We start from the raw sequence: 11998 nt of genomic DNA, 5'->3' as shown, positions 1-11998 counted from the left end.
CCAATTGCAAGATCAATATTAAAGTACTGACTTAGTCATAATGCCATTCCCCTGTTATCTACTGTATAAAACCTTAGAAAAACTCAGAAAAAACCATGAAGCTTTACTGCAAGAGAAATTAATGCAAGAAATGGTGTTTTTAAGTACTGCAGCGATATGAAGCATTGCAACCTCACAGCCTGCTAAGGAGCAACATCTGCACTTAATTTTAACTTGACGTGCTTCAGATCTCATATTCATATAGGTATTTAATGATCCAAATATAATGGTCCTATATAGAATAATTACTTATATGAAGGAGCAAACTTCAGATGTATTCCTTTTAGAAAGATTCTTTAAGAGAAAACTTGCTCTGGTTCTAACAATGAATATTTCCTTTTAACAATTAAAACGCTTTAGGGTGGAGGGAAGTAATCAACCTCAAACCTTAAGTACAGTATGTAGACAATGAAACTTAATGTTACTCCTTTTTGACAGACTCCTTGTGTCTTCCTCCCTCCCAGTATAGCCAATACAAGGAAAATAGATAGAGTGCAAAGCAAACCATTAAATCATAGTGGTAGATCGTTACAACAAATACAACAAACAAGAGGAAATAAAAGATTCTGTAACTGATATGCTTTAAAACTAGAGACTCACTAGGTAAACTATGTGCTTCGCTTTTCTGGTCAGAAATATCTGAAGAATCAGAAATGTGCTGGTTTTCGTGCTCTGAGTCATCAGGCCGGTTTAATATTTTCCCCTCAGTTATTAAACCTTCAGATTCAGAGCTCGTCTCTTCTATTTCTTCAGTAGGCTCACTAATTAAAATCATTGGCCCAAATGACTCCTCTTGTCTGAACTCTGTTTGATGGAAACACTGGCCTATATTCCTTTCTCTTTCATCACTTGAAGTCAACATGTCCGAAGTCTCAAGAACTTCTTTGTGTTCAACCTCAGCAGAGGTGTTTTTATTAATACATGTCATTTCGCTTGGTAGGTTGAAATAATATCCTGACTCAGCAGAAATATTGGCAATGGATTTGAATGCAGGGGCTGTATATGGATGCTCCGTATTTTCTACCTCAGCAGTAACCACCTCAATAGACTCTTCAGAAGTTGTCGCTGGAGAGCTTTCATAATGACAACTGGGCACAATATTTGTATCAGAGAGTGGTGTTTTTGTTTCACCTTTGGCACCTGAATGGGAAAGTGTTCCAAAAATGTTTTTTTCCTTATGACATTCTTCAGCTTCGTCACTGTACAAATACTGCTCGGGATTTGGGGGAGCTTTCAGTGATTCTTCTGAATATAAATCCTGCTCCAAACCTGCTTTTCCTTCTATAGCAGAAGCCCGTAATGTTTCCTCTACAGGTGGATTATTTCCAATGTCATGTTCTGCTTTGGAAACTTTTTCCTTGGTATTGCATACAGACATCATTTCGCCTTGCAGTGTTTCACATACATGTGCATTATAAATATCTAAAACTGATTCCTTTTCAAATTCAGTGTCATATAATACACCCACTGTATTGCGTTGACAAAGAGTATAATGTGAACCATCATTTCTCCCTTCATGTGTATCAAACGCTGTTTCCTTTTCCTCTGTGGGCCTGTCACTTACTGCAGTCTCTTGAGGTAGCTTAGCAATTACTGCTTTTTCACTAGCAGACATTTTTTCTGAAGCACTTTCTGATGTTGTTTTAATTATATAAGCTGTACCTGCTTCTGCTTCCTCTGTATTACCATGTTCAGCTACAGAAGACTTTTCACACCTCACTGTTTCTTGGCAGGTAAACAATTCTTCTGTGGAAGTAACATTCAAATACCTTGTCTTATCCCTCATTCCCAACATGACTTCACCATCTGTTTGCTCTTTAATCTGTTCTGTTCTATTTATCTCACTCTCTCTTTCTACTGGTTTACTTCCTGAAACACTCCACCTTTGATTTTCACACACTACCCTGCTCTGATCATCTGTAACCATGCTGTCTGATTTCTCAATTTGAAGTTGACAAGAATCTGTCTCCAAAATATTTTTGTTTGTGGGGAAATTATCTTGGCTGTACATTCGGTCCTCAAAAAGCTTATGATCATTCTCCTTAATATCAAGCGTATCCTCTGGGTTCAATGACATAATACTTGTAGCTCTTGCTTTGCCAGTTGTCACTGCAAAGACTGGGTAACCAGTGGGGAAAGTAGTCATTTTACTCTGAATAGCATCAGGGTATCTACTGTCTGTTTTCCTCAAGTTATCACTTAACTCACTGTATTCCTCTTTCCCTTGTTTGCCTTCAACAGAGCTTGTGATTTCTTTTCCTCGACTTCTGTTGTCAGAGCTTCCCCTATCTTTTAGCCAAGTAAACTCTTTGAATTCATGACTGTCTTCAGGTCTTCTTTCATCAGCTACATGGGAAATCATCTGGTCTTCTGCTTGTGAAGGCTTGGCTTCATGTTTATTATCTGACGCTGATGGCAATGTTGTGGTTTTTGTTTCAGTAATATATTTTCCCTGAACACTGAAAAGTTTCAGAGCTATGGTGTCAACACTCTCCTGCTCTTTAATTAGTCCTAACTCATCTAACTTGATTTCTTCCTCCTCTTTTCCTATATCAGTGTTATAGTCTTTCTTTGATACTTTCACCACAACTTCTTTTTCTGTATATGGGCTTTTCGAGGAATCTATTGAGATATCAGAATGTGCAAAAGCCTCAGCATATATATCTCCTCTTAAATGTACCTGATCTTTGCTTAAAATCGTCTCGCCTTTTTCTTCATGTTTGTCACTGTCTGGCAATACTGACGCTAGCATTAGGTGAGATGGTTGCAGAATGTGTCGCTCTGGAGCTGGATTAGCATTGTCATCCAGTGCTTCGGTTACGCATGTATTTAATTGCATTGATTCATCATGCTCTGAAGAAATTGTTTCTGGTCTCATTTCACAGGCCTCTTTGTAGATATCAGCATCATTGTCACTGATGAATAACCGCTCCATCATTTTGCTTCCTGAGGCACTATCTGTTTCACCTTTTGAAATATCTACATGGCTCATTCCTTGTCTGCTTAAGACAGTATCTTTAATATGGATAGTCACATTTTGCATTGTTCCAGGCAAATATTCCTGTGATAAAAGCATTTCACTGGTACCAATGCATTCCAAAGGCTGCTCACTATTGTTTACAGTGCCTGCAGTAATTTCCTCTGCTAATGGCTGACTATAATCATATCTTATGGAATACTTTTTGTTATCATGTAATTCTTCTCCTAGCTCTTGTAAAGTATTTTCTGAAGGGGGGCTGATAGGCACAGGCTGCCTGAGCAAGTCAGTGCCTGTTTCCATAAGTGTTAGCTTATTCTCCAGTCCTTGGGCTTCATTTGGAAAATTAACTGGCTCTGTTGTGTATAAATTCCTTTCATCTCTGGAAGAAGTACCTCTAGTTCTTGTGAACTGCTGACTTAGCTGAAACAATAGAATAGAAAAGAATGATCAGAATGAGCTCTATAAAAATATTCAAAATGAATGAGGCAGGCTTTCATTATGGAAAGTTTTGTTTTCGGTTTCAAAGCTTTTATGGAAACATGTTCCGAACAATTTGCAAAATGTGCATTGTATGTCGTTTTTAACATATGCAATGAGCTGTATAGTGAGTCTGAAAGGAGCAGGACATCCATAGTATTCAGAATGCTGTTTCTTTATTCATGAATTCAGTAAGCTGCAAGTGCATTTTATACAAATGAAACCTAAAGAGAATATTCTTTAATTGGGAGGCTAATTAATTCTCTGCACATTCAGTTCTAGGGTTGTGGGGTTTTGTTTGTTTGTTTGGGTTGTTTTGTTTTGTTTGTAGTGAGAGCATTGATACAGCACATCAAAGCCTGGTAACATTCAGTATTGTCCAGTAAAACAAAGACATATTGCACACTGACAAATACCGTTAGAATTATCTTTGCTTCCTTTCTCTTAGGAACCATTGCAGGCTTCAAACCAGAATGTTTTTAGACAATTTGGTAAGGCAGACGTTGGAAATGAGATTAGTGAAGTAAAAGGCCAGAAACGAATCATTCTCCTTCCCTAGCTCCCAAATATCATATTGTATTATTCAACTGTGCCTGCTTGTCATTGCACTCTTTCCTCACTTTCGGATGCTCACACTGATAGCTCCATGCTGATCAATTAGAGGATAGCTTCTCGGGCACCCCTTGTTACATTTACACTTGCTGTAGATATCCCCATTACAATTTCTCTTATTAATATGTTTTCTGCAAAGCCACTGCAAACTATTAATAGTAAAACGTCACTCAAAGAAAAGTGAGGGAGCTAATGTCTCTGCAAATTCTGTTTTAATGACCCTCTGCCAACTGGTGCTCAAATGTATTTGAGCTCTTCGGTGATGCCAACTGTCAGGATTTAACAGTGAGATGCCTGTGTTTTTTTTTGCTTCTCATAACTGACATTTGCATGATCTCAATAATTATATGCAAATCTTACGATTTTCCCTTCTTCTCACATAAGGCTCATGTTACTTGTCAACTGCACAGCTGTCTTGTGAGCCAATGCCTGTGGGTTTCAAAGATTTGGTTGTATTTCCATCTATTATAGATCTTCATTGTTTAATTCATTAAAGAGTGCATAGTACAAATTAACATCTAAATTATAGCTTCCCTCTTCATTTATTGTATGGACGATCTCTGTAATTTATAAACAAACTGTTATATTTGAACCTGCTCATTGTAATAGGGTAAATTGAGAAAAAGTATGTGATTTTTAGGGCCTTTTTAAAAAAATTATGTTTTGGTTTTTTTTTTTAAATAAGGAGATGTTGATTTTTCAGGCAGTAAGAGCTCCCACAATAGGTGACAACTTTGAACTTTCTTAAAGTTAGAGCTAAGAAAATTTCATACTTAAGTGTGAGGAAATAATTCTCCTCCCTATCAAAAAGACTGAGCGGCACTCCTCTTCCTCTCTGGTCTGATTCAGCATTCACATTTTCACAGGCAATAGCCATTTTAAACTATGATTATGAATCTATGTACCCCAAAAACATAAGCTCAGAACAGACACCGAAAATAATAGATGGCTGTATGTGTCTCATTTACTGCCATTTCTTCCTTCATGGTGCAAAATGCAAGCCAAACCATAAAAATCCCCAAATAGATTGAATGTTCACTGAATGTGAAATTTATGATAACAAATTTAATACTAAATACAGGTCTAGAAAAGTCTACTGTAGTAGTTATATAATTTTTCCTCTTAAAATTATAGAAATTGGAATTTTGTTCATGTAGTGTATTACACAGTTAATCTCTGAAACATCTGTAAGGCTCACAGTACCATAAATACAGGAATTTTACCAAACATTAAGTGTTTATGTTAAGTATATACTCATCACAGAGACTAGGAAGTGAGATCTTTGAAAGGTCACTGTTCTAATTCTTTGAAACTGTCACTTAGATCCTCTGGTAAGGAAGTAAGAGAGAGAAGTCATTAATTTAAGACCACAAGAACTTAATGAAATTTACTGAAATCACCTTCTATTGTTGATTCAGAGGGAGATACAATGAAAATACAGACCATGGTTTTAAATTTGTAAATTAGTACATCAGTCAGTTCTGTTAAAAGGGGCTTTTTCACCACCTTTGATGTGTAAATGGATTCATATCATCTAACACTGTGGATATAATTGTATAACACTTACCAGCAACTCTAATTCTTTTTCATTATCTTCCTTATTATCTTCATTGCATTCAACATTTATATCTTTTACATTTTCACGACGCGGTTCAATGTCTTTGTCCTCATGTGAATAAACAATTTTGGGGATGTTTGCCTCTGAAGAGTTAACAAAAATATACTTTAACAGCCTTTGGACTGTTTGTTACATTATCTATTTTAATTAACATGTGCAATAAGGAAGAACTAATTAAACTGGCTGTTGTACCTGAAGTCCTTGAATTATTCCATATGTCTTCATCAGATAGTGCCAATATTTCTTCTTTGCTGTTAAATGCAAAAGAAACTTAATGTGTTATTCTGCAACAATTATTGTTCCAAATCCTTTTAGACCTAAACCTAAAGACAGCTAGTTAATGAGGCAAAATCTTTTATGTGATTTGAAATTCGGCAGAAATATAACCTTGCTGATCACAATTTTATAAAAGATTTTTTTTGTAATGATGTGACATTAACCCTTGGTGAGAGAAGGAATTGATTGAGACATGCTAGTGAATGAAATTTACTGAAATCACTAATTTACTTCTATTGTTGATTCAGAGAGAGATACAATGAAAGCACCTTTTATTGTTGTTTTTAATTTCCTTTTCAAGGTCCAACTCTGCATAGCTTTTGGCAGTTCTCAATTTTCCCCTACAGTTTCTGATCTCCAAGAGGTAACTTTCCTCTCTGATCCATCTGATCTCCCATTCCTTGTAGGCTTTCTGGTTTCTCTTAACAACCTGTTTGAGATGCTTGCTCATCCAGCTTGGCTTGCAACCCTTCCCTACGATTTCCCCCCCCTTGCTTGGGATGCAGGCTTCAGATAGTTTCTGCAACTTTGACTTAAATAATTCCAAGCCTCCTCCCCATTCAGATCTGTGAGTTCTTTGGTCCAGTCCACTTCACTAACAAATTCCCTTAATTTTAAAAGAATTGCCCTTTTGAAATCAAGGACACTAGTTGCAGATATATTTTTGTTTATCCTTCCATTTAGTTTAAACTGAATTAGCTCATGATCACCTGAACCAAGGTTGTCCCCTACAACCAGTTCTTCTATGAAGTCCTTATCACTCACCAATCCCAAATCTAAAATGGCATCACTTCTTGTAGGTTCAGTGACTATTTGGTATTCCTTTTAATCAACACGTTTAGATAATGATATGGAGCCAGAAAAGGCCAGGAGAATACCCATGTGGAGTTTCCACTCAGATGGGAAGTCTTTGGGGCAGCATGGATGGGTAGGGTGTCTTGGAGTATGTCTACACTGCATTTTAGAACATGCAGCAGCGTGTCTCAGAGCCCCATGGGCTTGCACTATGGTGCTAAAAGCAGTTGAGTAGCTATTTAGGCTTGGGCTCTGAAACCTACCCTTCTCCCCAGGGTTCAGAGCCTGACCTCCAGCCTGAACATCTATACAGCTGTTTTTAGAGCCATAGCCTGAGCCCCACAAGCCCGAGTCAGTAGCCCTGGGCTCTAAGACTCACTGCCACAGGTTTTAAAAAAGCAGTGTAAATGTACCCTTAGCATCCCAACTCCACAGATCTTGGGGATCTATGTGGGTAGGTTGTCTCAGTCATGTGAATGCAGATGCATCCTGTGTTGGGGAGTGTATCCTACACAAGCTCCGAAAGGGTGATGTGGGCCTGAGACAGCAATTAACATACCAGGCTGCACCTGGACCAAGAGCCAGGCTTACTGAGGATGAAGCCCAGCTGGGGAGGGGCAGGGAGAGAACTACAAACAGAGGAAGTTGAGAGCAGAAAAGATCTGGAACTTCACAGGAGAGTGTCATTAGCCCAACCCTTTATAACAGCATCATAAACGACCTTCCAAAGATGATGAGTACAGGCACAGGCATCACATTATTTGCTGATGATTCTGCTATAGGGACCAAAAGCAGAAACCTTGAAATGCCACCAAAAGAATCAATAAGGCACTTCAGAGGAGTACAGAATGAGGAAACAAGTGGGGCTGCAAGTTCCCCATTGACAAAACTAAGGGAATGATCTTCACAACATGGAAGATTACAAAAAAGTAAAATTATAAATACAGCAGATAAGTATAGTGAAAAAGAAACAAACTCGTAGGTGTGATATTTGATAACAAGCTCATCTGGAGGGACCATACTGAAGATATTATAGATAAGTGAAAAGGAAGAATCAGCTTACTTATAAGCAAATATGGAAGCTCGAGGGGAGCAGATAAGAAAATGGTGCTAATACTATTTGGAGGGCTAATCAGATCTATTACTGAGTAAGGCTGGCAGGCCTTTAGGTCAGCGTAGATAACAAATCTGAGAAAACTAGACTGTATCCAAGCACAGTCATTGCAGACAGCATGTGGTGCCTTCATTATTATGACTCTGTGTGTGATGCAGTTAGCCACCAGAGAAATGCTTATCACTCTTAGAATGAAGTGCCTAGACTTAACCTTTTGGGCCAAACCACTAGGTAACAGTGAAGATGATAAAACTAAGCTAATATATGCTGATTGTTGCATATTAAGTGGAAACCAAGTAGGACAGAAACTCAAAATTCCTCATGTAAGTAAGGTAAAGAAGTGGATAAAGGATCTCAGTGAAAAGAAAGGCTTAAAAGAACCAAAAATCTATAGTTATGGGAAAATACTCTATCACTGGAAAACAATCCCCTCAAGACAGACATGGAATTATATAATAAGCAAAAGCAAAAGAATGATAAATCAATATATCTGTGAGAAGTGGGGACGCTATTGCCAAATGTATTCTGACGGCTCCAAAGAGGAAGGAATGGGTAGAGTGGGAACAGCTTTCTGTGTGCCCACATTTGGGGTCAACAAAACCGTAAGACTAACTATCTTTATCTCTGTCTTTACGGCTGAGCTAACAGGGACATTGCTAGCACTAACTTGGCTTTTAGATGTGCAGCCAGCTGCCATGACCATCCTGTCTGATTCCTTATCAATGTTGCAGGTACTATACAATGGCAAGTCTGACAGCAGAAATGATATACTTAATGAAATATTACTGCTAACAACCGAATTAGCACAACTGGATATGACCATAGCAATAGCATGGATCCCTGCACATGTAGGGATAGCTGGCAACAAATTGGCAGACAAAGAGGCTAAAAATGCTATTAAGTATGAACAAGTTGACCTAGAGATCCCCTTAAGCAAACTGGAATTTAAACACTTAATCAAAAATAAGCTAAGGAAGGAATGGCAAGAACTGTGGGCACATGAAACAAAGGGGAAAAAAATTCATGAAGTATGCCCAGTAGTTGAAATAGTTGATATAATCCAAGACCCTGAGAGAAAGAGTAAAGTACCTCTATTTGGAATTTTAACAGGTCATTGTAGATTAAATAGTAATCTATTTGTAATAAACAAACATAAGGATGGACTATGCAAAACATGAAAGGTCCAGGAAATGACAGATCATCTCTTATGGAATTGTAAAGATTGTACCAGTGAAAGGAGATACTTATATGGAAATCTCAGAAGCCTCAGAAACACAATTTTCTTTGCAACACCTATCCAGAATATAAGAAAAATGGGGCACAATTAAAAAAGCAATTCTGCAATTCTTTAGGAATACTGTGAATGGTGACAGGTTATGACTTAAAGTCTATCTACAAAGTCCAGTGAATGGCAGTCATAGACTCAGGAATTGAGTGTGCTGTGCCCAAAACCCAGGAAAAAATCTCCAAGGGCATGATGGAGAGAGGCCACAATAGGGACTCAGAGCAGTGCTGTGTGAAAGTCAAGGAGCTCAGACAAGCCTATCAGAAAACAAAGGAGGCAAACGGTCGCTCTGGGTCAGAGCCGTAGACATGCCGCTTCTACGCTGAGCTGCATGCAATTCTAGGGGGGGCCGCCACCACTACTCCACCTCTGAGCGTGGATTCCGAGGCGGGGGTAATCTCATCAGCCACACCTGAGGATTCTGCGGACGGGGAAGAGGAGGAGGAGGAGGACGATGAGCTTGCGGAGAGCACACAGCACTCCGTTCTCCCCAACAGCCAGGATCTTTTTCTCAGCCTGACTGAAGTACCCTCCCAAGCCAGTACCCAAGACCATGACCCCATGGAAGGGACCTCAGGTGAGTTTACCTTTTAAAATATAAAACATGGTTTAAAAGCAAGCATTTTTAAATGATTAATTTGCCCTGAGGACTTGGGATGCATTCACGGCTAGTACAGCTACTGGAAAAGTCTGTTAACGTGTCTGGGGATGGAGCGGAAATCCTCCAGGGACATCTCCATGAAGCTCTCCTGGAGGTACTCCAAAAGCCTTTGCAGAAGGTTTCTGAGCAGTGCAGCCTTATTCCGTCCTCCATGGTAGGACACTTGACCACGCCATGCTAGTAGCAAGTAATCTGGTATCATTGCATGACAAAGCCTGGCAGCGTATGGTCCCGGTGTTTGCTGGCATTGAAGTAACATCCGTTCTTTATCTTGCTGTGTAATCCTCAGGAGAGTGATATCACTCATAGTAACCTGGTTGAAATATGGGAATTTAATTAAGGGGACAGAGGTGGCCCTTCCTACTGGGCTGTTTGCCTATGGCTGAAAAGAAATCCTTCCCTGTAGTAAGCCAAGCGCGGGGGGGGGGGGAGTTTGGCGCTAAGCTTTTCACATGTGGCTAGCAGGGATCTTCCCTGATACCAGCCATGCGGTGGGCAGAGGGATAAAGCGATCATCCCAGAGAATTGGATGGGGGGGGGGGTTAGTTTGTTTTCTGCTGCTGAAGGTTAACAGGAAAACCACAGCACTCAAAGGGCTTTGCTTGGTATGTGGGAAAGGAGGACGCAGAAGCCGAAAGACAATGGCTTACCATGGCCGCATGCAAGCCGAATTCTGTTGCCCGGACCTGCGTCTGTGTTCTCTAGCAGCAAAGCCACAGGCTCTCAATATTAAGAGGCAAAATGCGACCTTGCACAGAAATCACATGTGCTATGTAATGTGAATAGTGTTGTTCACCGTGAAAGAGTATAAGCATTGTTCTGTAAAATGTATCTTTTTAAAAAATTCTCTCCTTTTTTCCCTCCCTCCAGCAGCTGCAAATTTTTCAAGCCTCCCTCCTCCGTCCCGAAGGCTATCTCAGATAAGGCGTCGGAAAAAGAGGACGCGTGACGAGATGTTCGCGGAAATCATGGAATCCACCCGCAATGAAAGAGCTCATCTGAATGAGTGGAAGGACACGGTTTCAAAGTATAGGAAATATGCCAGTGAACGTGAGGACAGGGGGGACCAACGTGAGGACATGAGGGACCAACGTGAGGACAGAAAGGACCAACGTGAGGAGAGGAGAGACGCTCGAGATGAGAGGTGGTGGCAGGAAGATCAGAGGAGGCAGGCTGCAACGCTGGGGCTGCTGCGTGAGCAAACAGACATGATCCGGCGTCCGGTGGAGCTTCCGGAACGGCAGCAGGATCACAGACTGGCACTACAGCCCCTGTATAACCCCCCTCCCCCCTCACTATGTTCCATAGCCTCCTCACCCAGATGTGAAAGAACGCGGGGGGGGGAGGGGGAGGCTCCATGCACCCTCCCACTCCACCCCAGTGGACAGCCCAAGCCAAAGGCTGTCATTATTTTAACCTTTTTTTAGTGGCCTTTTCCTTCCCTCCGATCCTCCTCCCAAACCCCACCCGGGCTACCTTGTCAGTTCTCTCCCTCTTTTTATAATCAATTAATAAAGAATACATGATTTTTAAACGATAGTGACTTTATTTCCTTTGAAAGCAAGCTGTGATTGAAGGGGGAGGGTGGGTTGCCTACAGAGAATGAGTCAATAAAGGGGGCGGGTTTTCATTGAGAAACAAACAGAACTTTCACACGGTAGCCTGGCCAGTCATGAAACTGGTTTTCAAAGGTTCTCTGATGCGCCACGCTTCCTGGTGTGCTCTTCTAATCGCCCTGGTGTCTGGCTGCGCGTAATCAGCAGCCAGGCGTTTTGCCTCAGCCTCCCACCCCGCCATAAAGGTCTCCCCCTTACTCTCACAGAGATTGTGGAGCACACAGCAAGCAGCAATAACAATGGGGATATTGGTTTGGCTGAGGTCTGAGAGAGTCAGTAAAGTGCACCAGCGACCTTTTAAACGGCCAAATGCACATTCCACCACCATTCTGCACTTGCTCAGCCTGTAGTTGAACAGCTCCTGACTCCTGTCCAGGCTGCCTGTGTATGGCTTCATGAGCCATGGCATTAAGGGGTAGGCTGGGTCCCCAAGGATAACTATAGGCATTTCAACATCCCCAACAGTTATTTTCTGGTCCGGGAAGTAAGTCCCTTGCTGCAGCCGTTTAAACAGAGTAGTGTTCC

The 11998-nt window shown here is 40.7% G+C and overlaps 1 protein-coding gene across 1 annotated transcript in view; it reads right to left on the bottom strand.

The window, feature by feature from the left end:
* Positions 1-460: 460 nt before the first annotated feature.
* Positions 461-11998, bottom strand: part of PPP1R3A (protein phosphatase 1 regulatory subunit 3A) — a 37008-nt gene continuing 25470 nt past the window's right edge. Inside the window, exons 2-4 of the mRNA XM_065397424.1 lie at positions 5919-5977; positions 5676-5809; positions 461-3439 (exon numbers count right to left, since the gene is read on the bottom strand). Coding sequence (XP_065253496.1) covers positions 461-3439; positions 5676-5809; positions 5919-5977 — 3172 coding nt within the window. The remainder of the gene's footprint in view (positions 3440-5675; positions 5810-5918; positions 5978-11998) is intronic.

This window comes from Emys orbicularis, chromosome 1 (genome assembly GCF_028017835.1).
Source record: "Emys orbicularis isolate rEmyOrb1 chromosome 1, rEmyOrb1.hap1, whole genome shotgun sequence".
Classification (NCBI taxonomy): domain Eukaryota; kingdom Metazoa; phylum Chordata; order Testudines; family Emydidae; genus Emys; species Emys orbicularis.
Note: the sequence above shows the minus strand (reverse complement) of the source record. Positions and strands in the feature narration are given on the sequence as shown.